The 16,503-nt window shown below is 38.2% G+C and overlaps 2 protein-coding genes across 2 annotated transcripts in view; one reads left to right on the forward strand and one right to left on the reverse strand.

Annotated features, from left to right (window-relative positions):
• The window catches only part of LOC126373959 (uncharacterized), a 650,308-nt gene that overhangs the window by 331,809 nt on the left and 301,996 nt on the right, over positions 1-16,503 (reverse strand). The gene's annotated exons all lie outside the window — the stretch shown is intronic.
• LOC126373684 (uncharacterized) lies at positions 12,040-13,634 on the forward strand. Its single transcript, XM_050019916.1, has 2 exons — positions 12,040-12,183; positions 12,503-13,634. Exons 1-2 carry the CDS (start codon positions 12,040-12,042, stop codon positions 13,112-13,114), a joined length of 756 nt encoding a protein of 251 aa, XP_049875873.1. The 3' UTR covers positions 13,115-13,634.

Here is a 16,503-nt window from a genome sequence, read left to right on the forward strand (position 1 = left end):
TAACCGCGTAAACTTAAAACAATTTATTATACTGTTTTGTGCCTTTGTGTCATTTTTTGTGGTTTTATGTTGTTACATCCAACAGCCTCCGTGGTCTAGTGGATAGAGCGTTAGGCTCACTATCTGGAGGTCCGGGTTCGATTCCCGATAGGGACATTGTCGAAATCACTTTGTGCGACTGTCCTTTGTTTGGTAAGGACTTTACAGGCTTGAGTTACCTGATTGTCCGAAAAAGTAAGATGATTCCGTGCTTCGGAGGGCACGTTAAGCCGTTGGTCCCGGCTATTAGCTGTAAAAACAACTCCACCAACCCGCATTGGAGCAGATTGGTGGAGTATGCTCCATACCCCCTCCGGTTGATTGAGGGGAGGCCTGTGCCCAGCAGTGGGACGTATATAGGCTGTTTATGTATGTTGTTACATCCATTACTCCATCTATTACCCTTTTCAAAGGCAAATAAAGAGTATTTCTTTTTCTAAGATCAGTCTGTAATGTGGCGTCCATCCTAAAATAAACTATTCTTTTGTTTCATTCTATTACAAGCTCTGTACGCATTTTCGCAACCACGAATGGTATAAACATGATAAAATATTAAACGATTCCTTAGTACAGAGTCCCCTAAACATTTTGATCCCCTGTTTATCCCGGGGCAAGGATTAGTTTATCAAAAAAACCACACTCCCCTTTGTTCCGCCAATTTGGAATTTGACCCCCTGATGTTCATTCCAAAGGAAACCGTTGTTTATATTTTTGGATTTTTTTGGGATACGACATTTGCCTTGAGGCTATGAGATCAATATCCTGATATTGTTTTTATGTTTTATCGTGTTAACCACACAAACACGTACAAGTTCGACTACATAAACGAATGGCATTGCAGACGACGATATGGTATAAAAATTCTAGATTAAGTAAATTAAATTCATCTTTTTTGGGGTTATGTATAAGTTTTTACAATAAAATACCAGATAATATTTTAATTTGTCAGAGAATAAATTTAAAGCTCACGTGAAGCTTACTTTATGTAAAAAAGCTTATTATAAGATTAATGATTACCTAAATGATAAAAATTTCTGGTATTGAATGTGTTCCTTTAGTTATTAAATAACTTGTAATGTATTACATTGATTGTAATGAATTGAATTGTATTGAATTTATACATTGATTTAAAAGATGTGTTGCTGTTGCAGTTTCTTGTCATTTCTTCTCCTCAGCCATAACACCTTGCGAAATAACGTAAATTCAAAAATGTTACACTGACCTTCAACAAGTTTATCCATGATAATTACGTTGAATAAATGATTCTGATTCTGTTCACCACCTATCACGTTGCTTTAGTCTATCAGAAAACTCGATCAAGCGTGGGTACTCAGTTCATCTTGCAATGGATGTACCGTCGACTACCCCAATACGAATTATAGGTACTTATGATATGCCCGACGACCACCTGAATGCAATGTTTTTGTCTTTTTTGTGCAATCTCGCAAATACCTCTAAATAATTCATAACATCTGAGGAGCTCGGTGGCGCAGCGGTAAACGCGCTCGGTCTGCGATTGTTAAAGTTAAGCAACTTTCGCAAAGGCCGGTCATAGGATGGGTGACCAAAAAAAAAGTTTTCATCGCGAGCTCTTCCGTGCTTCGGAAGGCACGTTAAGCCGTTGGTCCCGGCTGCATTAGGAGTCGTTAATAACCATCAATCCGCACTGGGCCCGCGTGATGGTTTAAGGCCCGATCTCCCTTTCCATCCATAGGGAAGGCCCGTGCCCCAGCAGTGGGGACGTTAATGGGCTGATGTTGATGAATTCATAACATGAACAAAAATATAGAGAAATACGGTTTGTTAAATCTTAAATATACTGAAATAAACTCACACCTCTTTCCACGAAACAGAAGAAGAAGGAATGAAAGGCCCTAACACGCATTTTGTATGAGAACCGCTGTCGCCGGTTCAACCCCACTCTCTTTTACTCCTACTCCTGCAAACTGATAACTACGATAGTTCTACTGCTTCTCAAATTCCATAGCCACTTTACCGGCAATGTATATTTTATTTTATGTGATAGGCTGCAATTTTATCATTACTTTTCGTAAGATACTGCATACAAAAGTATTTTTTTGATAAATAGCCGATCATACTAGCTTTCTGTGATAAGGAGGAACCTTCTTACATGACAGTCGATATTTGATTTTTGCTCTGCAGGTATAATGCGCAAGACGACCTTTTAATATACTATCGCGGAGCTCCGTGCGTCGTAAAGTTTCCGGATGAGTGGAGTCATTGACCTAGGTCTGCCAACCATTGGCCAATGGCTCAAATGTGCTTCCAAACGTTTTTTTGATTCTGCTCCGCACCACGCAAATCCCCTGGTGGTTGCGGCTTCCGAGTACATTCCGCTTAGGGACGGTACTGAAAAGTATCGGCGTCCGAAGGACGTAGTATACGATCCCGTCGACCCGATTACTCTAGCCATAGAGGCAGCCAATCAGCTCGCGACACCAAACACTTCAGGGCCCCGATACCGACCCCGCCGGCGTGGTCGACGATTTCCCTCATTCAGCGCTTATCGCTATCGACCCACTAGGGTCGATTAATTCTTTCAAATATTTTTTATCTCCGACAACGCCCTGAGCCCTCAGGCCTGTTGTCTTAAACGAGCCTTCAGCGCTCCCCATTTGTCCGGCCAAGTAGTTAATGCCATCTGCGGCAAATCTATAATAAGTCACGTCAAAAAAAAAGGATGAGTGGAGTGCAAAGTGGAAGTACTCGTATGAACGATCTCTCTTTCTTCTATTCCGTGCCTCTTTCCCACCGGAGTGAGCAGAGACTATGGAATTTAATTCGCTTCAATCCTGACATACTTTTCCATAGTACTTAATCTTCAACAGTTCAATAAAATCTCATTGATCAATCTACTTACAAATCTTTAAAGCATTGAGTATTGACCACTAATACATCTTCTTCTTTTCGACATTAACGTTTTCTTTCCCCAATATTGGTCATTAAATCAATCACATTACCGAGAGATAAGAAAAACGGTTAAGTGACAGTCAGATTTACGAAATAAGGGTTCTGGACATTAGTTATATATATTTCATCTAGAAGACAAGGGTTTTTTTTAGTTAAGTCGTGTCTATTGGTGTACCTGTAAATGGCTGTTTTTTAGTATTAACTATTATTTTGTATCGTTAGCTGTTGGTCTTCCAATAAAAAAATAAACAAAAGTAAACAATGTAGTTTGTGGAATTTTGAACCTGTATACGTTTCATAGGTTTTTTAGTACCTATACTGAGTTGAGAACCTCCCCTTTTTTGAAGTCGGTTAACTGTAATGTTTTTTAAAAGATTACTTACGTAATAGTAAAGTTACAGCCACAATTCGCTATTCGGCTAACAAAACAACTTTTTACGTAATTAACTGTTTTTGAATTTTTCTTAGGTTTTGACTATTTGGCGGGAGAAAAACAATACACACACATAATATAATATAGCATTATGCCTGTATTCTTGGAGGGTGAGCAGAGGTTTTTAGTTTATATATTATACACCCATCCCTCGCTAGGTATGTTTAAGAAACATGTAAGGCTGCCTGTCCATTGAAGCGGAGCGAGCTTGCGGAGCGGTGAAAGGGATAAATAAATATTAACCAATAGAATTGACCAATCTCTGTCCACTACAGCTGAGCGGAGTTTTTATGCAATCCTATTGGTTAATATTTATCCGTTTTACCGCTCCGCAAGCTCGCTCCGCTTCAATGGACAGGCAGCCTAATAGGGGGTGCGCCTTTTGCCAGGAAACCACTTTTTTACTTTTTCTTTTGATGGGTTAACTCTTGGCCCCAGACTTGACGAGACCAAAGATGGAGCTCGCTTGCCCAGAAGTGATAAAAACAAATAAAAAAATATCGTTAACAATAGAATCAACCCTAAAACACCAGTCAGTTTGTGGGTCAGGAGTTACGACCCTCATAAGAAGGTCGAGTCAGGTATGTACGATTTATAGCCACATTATTGGATGTCACAGATCCTAGTTTTGATGCCACAGCTGGGCATTCTTTGATGGTCTCGGAAAATACTTATTTTTTTTGCAGAAAAAGCCCTTTTTAGGTAGGTACAATCAAAGAGCAAAAGTGCAGTCACTGACCCCAGCGAATTATTTGTAAACAGTGGTGAATTTATGAACCGTTAGTTGTCATAATTATAAAATTTATGTTTTTGTAGGTGTTTTTGGTCTATTACAGAAACGACATGTAACCAGGAGGTCTTAAGTGCAACCAGTTAATTTATTACTTTGCAAGAACTCTTATTACTTTAAAAAGGCCAAAAAAAAGCAATATCGCGACGTTTACGCATATAAAAGTAAGTGCGCAATGCAAATAAATATCAAATAGCAATATTCCTTTTTTAGATGAATTTCTTTGATGTGGCCTTTTTAATCCCCGTGGTCAGAGCTCGTCGGTTAATTTGGTTAGGACATTAGAAATCAGAAATCAGACCACGCGACACTATTGCGTTGGGCTAGCAACCAGTTTACCAAATATTCTAAGTCCCAAAACATGTAAAAACTAAATCAGTCAGTCCCACTTTCTATGTGAAATTGAAATTCTCCCCGTTCGTCCAGTGCATTAGAATTCGCAGTAGAAATATGAGATTTGTGCAACATATGCAGAGAACGTCTGTACTCCCGAGTCTCGAGACAGAATACAGGACAAATAGATTTCTTTTTATCGACAAACTGAGTTATCGCGCTTCCAAATCGCATTACATGGCGTGGTACAAGCTACTAGAATCTTTTATCTTGCAAATTCTCCAACTTATCCGAAAGACTTAATAATTTGCTCCTGCGATCCAGACGACCCGATTGCTCTAGACATAGAAGCGGGTAATCAGCTAGGAAAAACAAACACTTCAGGGGGATTAAAATGGCCACATCGAAGCAATTCATCTAAGAAAGCAATATTGCTATTTGACATTTCTTTGCATTGCGCACTTACTTTTATATGCGCAAATGTCAAATTGCAATATTGCTTTCTTAGACGAATTGCTTCGATGTGGCCATTTTAACCCCCCAGGACTTCAGGAGAATAAAATCTGCGAATTTCTCCCATCAGGTGTCACTGTTGAATGTTCTTAATTTTTGACAGTTCCTCATAATATTTGAATAAACAATCAGACTGGTTTGGTAATATTTTTACACTATAATCCTTTGCGCAGCGTTTAACTGCAAAATTTTAGTGTTATATTTATTCCCTAAAGATCGGAAAGAAGAAAATTTAAAAAACGTAAGTGCCTTTTTCCAACTGATGGCTTTTCTTTTTCGTAACTCATTTTGCACATGGGATACACTCCATGTTGCTCCACATTTTAAAGCAATTTATCACGTTTTTCAGTACAGTATGGAGAACTGTCAAAATTTAGGAACAATTAACAGTGCTGCCGCCTACATTTGAGCTTCTAGATGAGCTCACGATCCTTAGGTCCTGGGTTTGAATCCCGGTGGGGACATATCACAAAAATCACTTTGTGCTTCCTAGTTTGGTTAGGACATTACAGACTGATCATCTGATTGTCCGAAAGTAAGACGATCCGTGCTTTGGAAGGCACGTTAAGCCGTTGGTCCCGGTTACTATTTAGTGATGTAAGTTAGTAGTCGTTACATGAGCCATGTCAGGGAACTTGAGCATGAGTATTATTAATACCACCCTTAAATATACTATGAAAGCATTTTTGTAACACAATTCAGTTGATAGGTTCCATCCAGCTGTGTAAGGTCAAACATGTCAGTGGAGAAAATTGTCAGTTTTTCCTTTTATTTATCGGATGGATTGGATTGGATCTGCTATATTTGGCATATAGTCGTGAGCTCATTGAAACATTATTTACTTACATTTCACTGCACCACAGAATAGATAAAAAAATAAATTGCACATTCACCTATATAAGCCTATATAGAAAGGGCGAAACCATGTTAAAGTCTGAAGTCGCCTTTTTGGACAGATGCAGTTTTTCAAGTGATGATTAAATAATAAAGAAAATAAAATGTACCTATTTTGTGATCATTGTTTTATATTTTAATTTATTTTATTTGATTTTATTTATTATTTTAATTAATTTGAATGTTTTATTATGTAAATTAAAAAAAAAATTGCTTCATTTCAGATTACAATGATCCATATCATTGTAATCTGAAATAAAGCAATTTTTTTTCTAATCTGAAATAAACAAAGAGTCTCAATGAAGAAACTTTAAGTCCCTTTTTCTCGTGAGGTCAGGTATGAAGGCATTCAATGATCGTAAATGTCGACATCAATAAAAAGGTAACAAGCTTTCAGTCCCCATTTCCATTGGAGTTCTTTTTTTTTAGCTTATTGCAGATTTGCTGTAAATGGCATTAACTACTAGGCCGGACAAATGGGGAGCGTTGAGGGCTCTCACACGTTTCCATTGAAGTCATTCCAGCTCACATCAGTCAATCACGCAGCGTATTTCGCTCCACTTCTTGCACTCCTACCAACCTCATCACCCCCACCCCATCTAGTATAGTATAAAAAGAACAGCAAGCTTACTACGTATTCTTATTATAAGTTACTATATAAAAAAAAAAGAAAAGATGTAATAAAAATGACGATGTAAGAAAAGATGTCAGAATTAGAATCATTTATTCAACGTAATTATCATGGATAAACTTGTTTAAGGTCAATGTAACATTTTTGTATTTACGTCATTTCGCAAGGTGAGGCTGAGGAGAAGAAATTACAAGAAACTGCATGTCTAAAAGAGATCTCCCCCATCCCTGCATGGTGAAATAGGCAGTGTTGAAATATCGGGAGTCTCGTATTCCTGATTAAACGCGGTTAGAATGCGGTATTATGTGTTTTAATCATCTAAGTATAGTTACTATAGTATTAGATGAAGGAGTCTTCGTTAAAAATGTGAGACCCCTAATAAGGTGGGCTGTGAGGTCTACAGAAACTAATCAGTTGAACATCCCTAGAAGTAAGTGATTTTATGTGGGAACGGATAGGTTTGCCATTGGTCTGAAAGTGAAATACTTAACTAACTTACGCTAAAAAGCGATGTGAAGTGACGACGCATGAGTGTTAAATTGAATCACAAGTGTAACAAACCACTGAATATTCCTACTCTACAGCGTTCATCATCATCAAATTAATGAACAAGGGGGTTAAAATGGCCACATCCAAGCAACTGTCAAATAGCAATATTGCTTTCTTAGATAAATTGCTTCGATGTGGCCATTTAAACCCCCAACTTTTTAAGGGGGCCATACAACAAACGCGATTTTATTTTTACTTTTTTGCTCGACATCAATGATGACAACAGATTATGGAATTTGATATGGAATTTGCGTACCTAGTCCCTAGGTACGGAACCCTTCATGTACGAGTCCGACTCGCACTTGGCTGGATTTTTAGTATTTCGTGACTAATTCCCGCGCTCACTAAGTGAGAAATGTGAGAATGCAAAGAATGAATTGTGGGTTCTAGTTCAGAATTATAAGAATAGAATTTGCACTGCTGTTTTTTGTTTACTGTGGCTTCAGTGAGCTGCATGTAATGCACTGAAATACTTCTCTATTAGATCCGCACAAACCTCCACATATTGAGTGCTGGATTAGGTTTGCCTTCGCAATCAGATTTTCTTCAAATGTACATATATAGTCGATGAAATGATGAATAAAGGGCCGTGGAAACCCAGTTGGAAGAACTCTCTACTATCATAGTCAACTCGTAGGTTTGAATCTCAGCACGGGTTTAATACTTATGATTTGATGTTTGGATCGTAAATGATTACCGCGTGCCCTGCGGTCTTCTCTCGTTGAGGTCAATGACCGAAGTCATCATTCAGTCGCCAAAGGCCGCTGACATGGCTCCTGTAACGACTACATATTTATTTAAGTAATTAGCAGTACTCTGGCCGTGTCGTTGGTCTAATAGAAAGCTCTGGGAGGCGTGGGTACTTAGTTCATCTGGTGATGGATGTAGCTCTGACTACCTCAATTGGGATATTGTCGTGAGCTTATGGGTTATACTATGTTAGTAGTACTGTAAACTGTTATAAACATAACACACACATCTCCCTAGCATTATGCCGTCTTTCACAGGGTCCGCTTACCTAACCTGAAGATTTGACAGGTCCGGTTTTTACAGAGGCGACTACCTGTTTGATCTTCCAACCGCGAAGGGAAAACCAGCCCAATACAGGTTAGGTCACGTACCTCCGAAATTGCGTTTCTCGGGAATATGGGTTTCCTCACGATGTTTTCCTTCACGGCTGAGTACGTGATAATCATTTATGATCCAAACATGAATTCAAGAGAAAGAGAGAGCAAAGCAAGCAAGCTCATTGGTGAGAGGTCCTCGGGTGAGAGCCTTCTGCGCTCCCCATTTGTCCGGCCAAGTAGTTAATGCCATCTGCGGCAAATCTACAATAAGACACGTCAAAAAAAAGTTGGTGAGAGGCGAGCATTCTACCAACTGGGTTACCGCGGCTCATAAAAACATAAAGAATTCAAAAATCTTTATAAAGCACTAGTCACACCAGTAAATATCCCCCGGACCTGAGCTTGATTATTTTAAAGCTACTCTAATTGGTGCCGTACAAACATGAATACTGCATTAGGCACGTGGGACGTATTTTATCTGTGGTCATAGTCCCTCGGGTCTAAGTGATGGCGACTCGTAAAAATATAATTACTTACGAACATTTTAGTTGCACTCGAATTTTCGTTTGAAAGTACTGTGTCTAGATTATTATTATTACTAATAGCCCTCAAAATCCCACTGCAGGGTAAAGGCCTGTCTTAAGTTTTGTTTTGAGGTTATGTTAACAAGCCATCATCTTTATCTTCAGTAATAATATCTACTTAGGTATAAGAGAAAGAAGATATGTGGGGCTTGGGTGGGTAAGAAAAGTGATTTGACTATTTATTACGATATATTGAAAAATTGGCCGAAATTATTTCATGAAATTATTTTATTTCATGATTATTTAAATCTAAAAATGAAATAAAATGAAATGAAATAAAATAATTTCATGATTATTTAAATGTCGCATTTCTAGAAGCTAACTTTTTTACAAAATATTTTCTCGCCAATTTTCTTTATCACATTGTGGATGTTAGCCCTGCTGCTAGCACTACTTGGTTAGACACATTGCTCACATTGCTCATTGTCACTCGATACACTGGGCCAGCCAGCCAAAGTTAATAAAACATAAAGCATTTAAATTATTAAGTTTAATAACGAAATTTAATTCCTAGTGTCTTTAACCTCGTAAAGCCGAGGTTTCCAGACAAAATAGTGAAACAATGGAGTTTGGATTTTAAAAGGACTGTCGGCGTTACGACTTTAAATAGCTTTCTATTGTAATGTACAACTATTTTTACTAAGAATCGCATTCAAATGCCCAAATATCTTTCATCACAAACAAAATGTCTGACAAATTATTCGGCTCGACCCCGAGATTGTAGATCACGCGTTGTCGCGTGGAGTACCGCCTTTATCGTGTAACTGAAAACTATGGAATATTTTAAATGAGTCATAATTTAATGAGATTTTAATTTTTACGCTCCTCTTATTATTGCTTAGAGATGTGACAATATAATAGCACTTGACAATGAAGTCCTAATACTGATCCTAAAGGGTTGCAGAGGCGGATATGGGAGCCATCGGTACGGCAATGCAGGACAGTAGGGGCAATTAACAGAGACTGTAATCTGGGAATTAACAGAAGGCAGCAGTAACTGTCAATACTATTCAGAGGCGGAGGACAGGAGTCCTAGTATTGCTTTAAAATAGACTACTCTGGGCGTGAACCAACTCGCGTCAGACAGAGTATTGCGGAGCGAAAGGCAAGAGGGAAACTGCTGCCGTATTTTTCCCTAAAAAAGTTGCATGGAGAATGCTGTGATAAGAGCGTGGCTCTTAAATTAGTGATTATGGATAGAACTCAAGCCAATCCCGGACACTCCATGAAAAAAATATAAGTGCGAGCGAGGCAGTTTGCGCGCTCTCCCCTTACTTATTAGCAGCTCACAGCTGTTTAAGACTAAGACCTAGAGGGGGTGAGATCAGCGCCGGATATGAATTGGTTCGGGGCAGGGAGTTATCGTTCCATACCTAATATTATTATTTATTTTATGCCAGAGATAAATTATAATTAGAGCCGTGATAGCCCAGTGGGTAGAACGTTTGCCTCTCATTTGAGGTCGCAGCAGGCCTGAACCAATGATTGTCGAATTTGTTGTTGAATGTTTGGATTATAAATGATTATCGTGCTCAGCGGTGAAGGAAACCATCGTGTGGAAAATCACAATACCGAGAAATGCATTTTCGGAGGTATGTGACCTAACCTGTATTGGGCTGGTTTTCTCTTCGCGAGTTGGAAGATCAGACAGGCAGTCGCTTCTGTAAAAAACCGGACCACTAATAGATTAAACAGGTCCGGTCAGGTCCATTTGGACCCTGTGAAAAATGGAATAATGCTAGGGGGATGATGATGCCAGAGACAAATTATAAAACGTCCGGGGCTTGCAATCCTTGATCTCAGGTTTGTTGGTCAAAGTTTCTTTATCATTGGGGTCCCATAGAGGTCGTGTTTGGTCGTATATGGGTAGAGAATAGAAGTGTTATATGAATAGAAGTCTTCAGCCTTCAGAAATAAAAAATACGTAAAAAATCTCATCGGACTAGGCTGTATGGATTTACTCCCTTGCCTGCCTCATCTCGGAGCAAACGAAACAAAAAAAAATGTCATGGCTTCAGAATTAGAGGATAAAAACTAGAAGCTCAAATGTAGGCGGCAGCCCTGTGGAGCCAATTTTGATTGAAAATAAGTTTTTCTAAGATTTCTTCTTTCCGATCTTTAGGGAATAAATATTACTAGGATTTTGCAGTTAAACGCTGCGCAAAGGGTTATAGTGCAAAAACATAACCAAAATAATAAGTTTGATTACTCGTTATGGGGAACTGTCAAAGTTTAAAAACACTCTACAGTAGCGACACCTGATGGGAGAAATTGGCAGTTTTTATACTCATTAGATGGTGATTGGTGATAACTACGGGATAATAACATTACGATGATGGCTCCACGGTTTTGCCTTTGCCTTTCCCTTAAGATACAAACAAGTAAAAAACTGAATCATGACACTTGTCAGTTTTTATAGGTGCCTACGATATTCTTGGATTTATTTACTGTTCTAATATCGCGAAGCTAAAACCTTTGTAGGTTTTTAGGTATTTATAACGTTATCTGCAATGTAACTTCAATGGTGACGTAATCTCAGGTACAGTAATGTAATTCTGTTGAAGTAAACCACATTATTAAGTACACATGACCGTAACGACCACATCACATTTGTTTCAATCTTACATACTTATTGACTGAAACATAATAAACAGCCTATACGTCCCACTGCTGAGCACAGGCCACAATCAACCGAAGGGGATATGGAGCATACTCCACCACGCTGCTCTACTGCGGGTTGGTAGAGGTGCTTATACGGCGAATAGCCGGAACTGCACTGCACTTTCTGAGCCTGTCCAAATCAGAATCTCACAAAGTGACTCTTTGTTAGAGGAGTCCTCACCAGGAATCGAACTCAGGACTTTCGAATTGTGAGTCCAAAGCTCAACCATTGTACCACGGAGGCCGTATAATGTGGAGAAATAACCAGAAATTAGTCTATTTAGATAAGTTCATGAGAGTTGATTCTTGAGAATCAGAGGGAGATAGATCAGCGCCCGATTCGAATTATTAAGATGAAATTAATTAGGATAATATAATTAATTATTCTTTAGTCTATGTTAGTGGCTTTTCTTACAAAGGGACATTATTTGAGGGGGTAACTTTACATTAAGTAATATTTTAATATTAATATAAGTCTATCACTTAGCTAAGCACTTTCCCAATTTCAGATGACGTCAAAGTTACTATGGTTTTTACTAACTATAGCACGAGTAACAGCTGATATCCACTTAGAATTGTCTGGAGACTTCAGAGGTCCGAAGTATTCCCAATTGATGTTCAATCATTCGGGAGAAGATATAACTCCTGTAACCAAGAAAGAGCTTAAAGCATTTGGTCTAACAGATGTCCTGTTTGTCTATGCCATGAAAGTGCTGTCAGGATGCCCAGAAAACCGTCTTCAGGTTGACGAAATGAAGGTAAAAAGTAATGTTACATACACGCCTATTTTCCATGTGTGTAAGCAGCGTCTATGGAATTCCATTTGTTTCGATCCTGATATGCTTTTACTGCTTCCTCCTTATTCATCAATCGTTTAATACATCTCGGTTCAGAGTAGATTGTAAGTAGGTCCTAAATATTTTTAAGGAAGTCTCCAATTTGGTCGTTGTGAGACCGACCTTTTTTGGCTAGGATGATTCCTTGCTTCGGAGGGCTCTAACTTATGTTGCACTTACCCAGGAAATGACTAAATCTTTCGAGAATTTTGTATCGAAAATGCACAATGCATTCTTACAGATGACAGACAATTTCAACTGGATCCACAGAAGAGTCGAAGTTAAACACGCAGAAATCCTGTCCATTGACACCCGATCACCTCTAGACATCACGCATCACTTCCAATATGACATCGATGAGCTTCCTCTTCTTCTCAACAACGTCACATCAGTCTGGCACAACGTGAACAACACGCTTTTAAACGAAACCATTCATTTCCTACTTAATTTGCAAGGTTATACCAACTACAGATTGGTTTATGCTCATAAGTATGGACAAAATGGCACCTCTCGACATCATGTACCGCCGTCAATGCGTCTACCAGCATCTCCATCAAAAAATCATCATCGTTTAAACAGAAGAATACACATTTCAAGAGCTGCTATCCATTTGTTAGTCGAATATGGCTTTTCTCTTGATGGTAAAGTATTTAATCTGACTCCTATGCCGTATGGAAAGGTGCATTTTAACACAATGCCGATAGATAGTGTAATGTTGGCAGCGAAATTGCGCAACGAGTTGATATCTAAAGAGTTCATAGACGTTGAGATTCATTACGATGCTCAATATGTACATGATATATATGATGCTGATTTTTCTGAATTAGATGAATTAAATGAAGACATTGTATGACAGACCTTTTCACTTCGCGGGTTGGAAGGTCAGACAGGCAGTCGCTTCTGTACTAATACCGGCCCTGTCAAATGTTCAGGTTAGGTAAGCGGACCCTGTGAAAAACGGGATAATGCTAGGAAGATGATTGTATGACAGATCTTGAAATCCGTAATAGCCTTGTTCGGAGAACGCGTGATCTACATAGTGGTATCACGAGTTCGAGTAGCGGTTCGAGCTCTAACTGACTGCTCCACTGTAGTCGACTTTACGAGTTTGAATCCATGTTTGGACATCACGTGTTTTCTAGGATTTGTGTTCGGTTAATGGCAGAAGCATTGCCCCCTATTACATGGATCTGGGGAACTTAAACTTAGCTGGCAAGGAGTAGGTATATGTACTATGCTTACTACTGTGCCTACCTACGTTATGTTATTGTGTTTTCATCGTCAAAATGTTTAATAGGTAGTAAAAAAGTTCAGTTCGGAGTTGATATGATGATATAATATAGAAAAATAATGATCTTTGTATTTCTGCTAAATATTGCTCATGGGTTAAGATTCTTTTGTGTACAGCTTGTGTATTCAACTTTATGTAATTACAAATAAGTTTATTTTAAAATGAATAACGTTTTAGATGTACTTATTGTTGTTACTGTATTAATTATATGTAATAATATTACAATGTGATAACACTATTTCTATGTAGTTTTGCTTTCGATGGACCAACTCAACGCCGCGCCGCCGCGCCGTGTAGGTAACATGAATATAGTTTCATGCAACTCAAGGGTGCCCCGTGGTTCTTCAAAATGAAAATTTGCACATTGACCTAGGTCACACAGCACACATAATGAACCATCTAAGGGAAAACTGAGCCCAATAACATAACAACCAACAGAACCGCTGTTGGCGCATGCATATCCAAAGTTGCATTGCATAGCATGCACACGAGCTCAGAATAAACCGATTGCTTCTCTTTTGATGTCCACATTTAAATTCAATACGTGAATTTTCAAAGCGCTTGCCAAAAGTGGCTGAGTCAGATATTTTAGGTGGAATCGGCTAGCGTGTGGCTTGAGAACAAGCGTTTGTCAGGTCAGGGAGGAACATATTTTGGGCTGTAACGAAAGATAAACCAAGGACCAGATATATTTATTATCTGTATAAAGTGAAAGTGGCGTGTGTATGTGTGTGTATTGGATAAAAAATAATTAAAAAAACCTCCGACACAAACAACGTGCCTCTGAAAAGCGAAAAATAATGACTGTTTACTTATGCTTAACAAAAATGTATATATTGACGCGTCGAATTGCGTCGAGTTTTGTCGAATCCCTATCACTACCTGGGCATCACCAGACCCTGAACCTTGAGTCATGTCTAAGAACCTTCTTGCAAATAACACTTATCGAACATAAAAAAAAACCGCAACCAAATCCGATTACCCGTTCTCAAGCTATTAAGACAGACACAAAAAGGTAAGTATGAGATATTATAACACCTCTCCGCGTAGCGTCGGGGGTTAAAAAAGAATTAAGTGTTTTTTCATTTGTCGTAAAAACCGACAGAGGGATTGCGTCCTCTAACATAATGGACTAATGTTATGGGAGATAGGCTGATCCCTTATCACCATAAGGTTCATCATATCCATCTTAGGACTTCGTATCAACAGTGGCTGCAAGTTGTCTTTGATTACTTGTGGCTCTGCCCACCCCATTTGGGATTACGGGCGTGAGTTTATGTATGTATGTATGTATGTTTGTTCATTTCATTATTATCTCCATCAGAAAACGACGATGTCTATACGTCATACAAACCCATTTGAACTCAAATAAGTAAGCAAAGTATTTTTAGTTTTTCAAGTTTCTAAGCGTTTGCTTTATAAATTTATAGTAATAAAAACAATAAAATAAAACTGTCATTAATATTGTCGCAACGGATTTTGGCACGCACAACAAGCAAAAAATATCAAAATAAAAAAATAAAATAAAAATAAAATATTTTAGGTACTTACCTACTTACATGGTCAGCAATAACACTGAATTTGTATAATTAAGATATTTTCACAAATTCACAAAATCAGTTGTTTGCACGCGCCGACACACGCGGTGTCGGGTGGTTCGAAAAAAACTAACTGTTGTGTTTTGTTTGCTTGAAGTTGACGCACGACGATGATGCGTTTTTTTTGAATATCGAAACGAACTTTATAGTGAATTTGTGAAGCAACAAATTTAATAATAAAAACTGCCAAGTGTGACAAGGGCAATAAGTATATATTGTAAGTAGTTTCATCATCATCATTATCAGCCGTACGACGCCTACTGCTGGGTATAGGCCTCCTCCAAGGATCTCCACGACGAACGGTCCTATGCTGCCCGCATCCAGCGGCTTCCCGCGACCTTTACCAGATCGTCGGTCCACCTTGTAGCGGGCCTACCCAGACATTGAAAGTAGTTAGTAAGTAGTAAATATATAGTAAGTAGTAAGAAAATGTTATAAATAATATTTCCAAGTTGAAATATTATGCCCCTTCTACGCAATCGGCGATGATCATTGACCGTGTGACCGTGTATAATCGTGCAAGCATCCACGATTATACACGATTATTACAATAAGATTCCCATTTTTTTGGTGAACTGCGGCACCCATATACCTTTATGTTTTCCAACTAAATATTAATGTTAATGTGTGTATATTTTAATGTTGTAAATGTATATGTGTGTCGTAGATTTTACCTAAATAAACTTTTTTATTATTATTATTTATTATTACATTCAGAATTTGCCTTTCAATTGTTTTAAGTAGTTAAACAGAAACTTTGCAAAAATGGTTATTATAAGGTTAGTGATAATTTAAAAGATATGAATGCTTGGGATTAACTGTCTGAGAACTGATATTAGGCAGCTAAATTATTCAATTGTATAATATTTTTTTACTAGGGCCCTTTGCCGAAGTTTTTCTTGCAGCTTCTGTTCCCCAGCTATACAGGTTGTGAGACGCAGCAGTAGTTTTAGGCGGATGAGACGTTCGTTATGTAAAAATTGACGATTCAAAGTGAAACTATGTTACTTATTGAAAAAAAGATATTTTTGAATTTGAATTTGACTAGTGAGCACATAATGCCCCTATTATTTTCTGCACTTCTCATTCCGCTAACTTAACGGCTCCACAACACACTGAATTGTAATCCTAACTGACTGAAATGCAGGTAACAGTATAAAATACTGAAATGTGGGAATTTTTCATATATTGCTGTTTCTAGATCGCAAAACGGCGTATTTGATAAGTGGAACAGATCTGTATACTTACTTAGTTTGATTTATCGAGATGCAAGTCTTTGCATTTTTAGATGAGATGAGATTGCAAAAATAATGTCTCTGGTCTAAAAAACGGATTAAAAGTTGTACCTTTTCG

Source organism: Pectinophora gossypiella, chromosome 16 (genome assembly GCF_024362695.1).
Source record: "Pectinophora gossypiella chromosome 16, ilPecGoss1.1, whole genome shotgun sequence".
NCBI classification, from domain to species: Eukaryota; Metazoa; Arthropoda; class Insecta; order Lepidoptera; family Gelechiidae; genus Pectinophora; species Pectinophora gossypiella.